Source organism: Penaeus monodon, chromosome 33, assembly GCF_015228065.2.
Source record: "Penaeus monodon isolate SGIC_2016 chromosome 33, NSTDA_Pmon_1, whole genome shotgun sequence".
Taxonomy (NCBI): Eukaryota; Metazoa; Arthropoda; class Malacostraca; order Decapoda; family Penaeidae; genus Penaeus; species Penaeus monodon.
This window is the reverse complement of record NC_051418.1, coordinates 30,159,938-30,160,516: the sequence shown is the minus strand read 5'-3', so window position 1 is coordinate 30,160,516 and position 579 is coordinate 30,159,938. Positions and strand designations below refer to the sequence as shown.

At 38.5% G+C, this 579-nt stretch overlaps 1 protein-coding gene across 5 annotated transcripts in view; it reads left to right on the top strand.

Moving 5' to 3' along the window:
* The window catches only part of LOC119594361 (SAP domain-containing ribonucleoprotein-like), a 21,139-nt gene that overhangs the window by 14,912 nt on the left and 5,648 nt on the right, over positions 1–579 (top strand). For all 5 annotated transcript variants that reach the window (XM_037943420.1, XM_037943417.1, XM_037943419.1 and 2 more), the window contains one exon: positions 170–324. In XM_037943420.1, the coding sequence (XP_037799348.1) occupies positions 170–324 (155 nt within the window). The remainder of the gene's footprint in view (positions 1–169; positions 325–579) is intronic.

The following is a 579-nucleotide window of genomic DNA, read 5'->3' as shown; positions in this document are numbered from 1 at the left end:
ATGTATTCATATTTAACCATTTGTGTTCATATTGTTATACTGTACTTCTTTAATGAAATTTATTTTTGTCTGTGGTTTTATACGTGGTAAGAGTTGATTCATATAGTTATAGCCAAGTTTCTGTGATTCCTACTTTACACTTGCAATTCAATTTCTACTCGCTTCACAGATGGAAATGTTCCACTGGGCACGGTAGATGGAGAGGACGAAGAATTTGATGAAGAGGAGATCCTCGGCGGTGATGATATGGATGCTGTAGACATAGGGAAGCTGACCCCCCAGGAGGAGGCAGCAGCTTTGGGGGTCAACATCAGTGTCCGAGATGTAAGTAGACCGGCATTGGTCTTCGTTAAAGTGTTATTCTTTTTTAATTCTTAATATATACTTGTATCTGTCCAAATGTGTTATCAAATATTAGTGCAGCTTTTGATAAGATATTCTTATCTCTGCACAAGATTCTAGATTCTGAGTGTCTCACTCCCTCAGGTTTGTAGGCATATGGCTTTGGAATCGAGAGGTCAGTTGCCTGTCATATCTATAAATGTTATTTCTTTAACCTGTTGGATGCAGGTTCCTCAA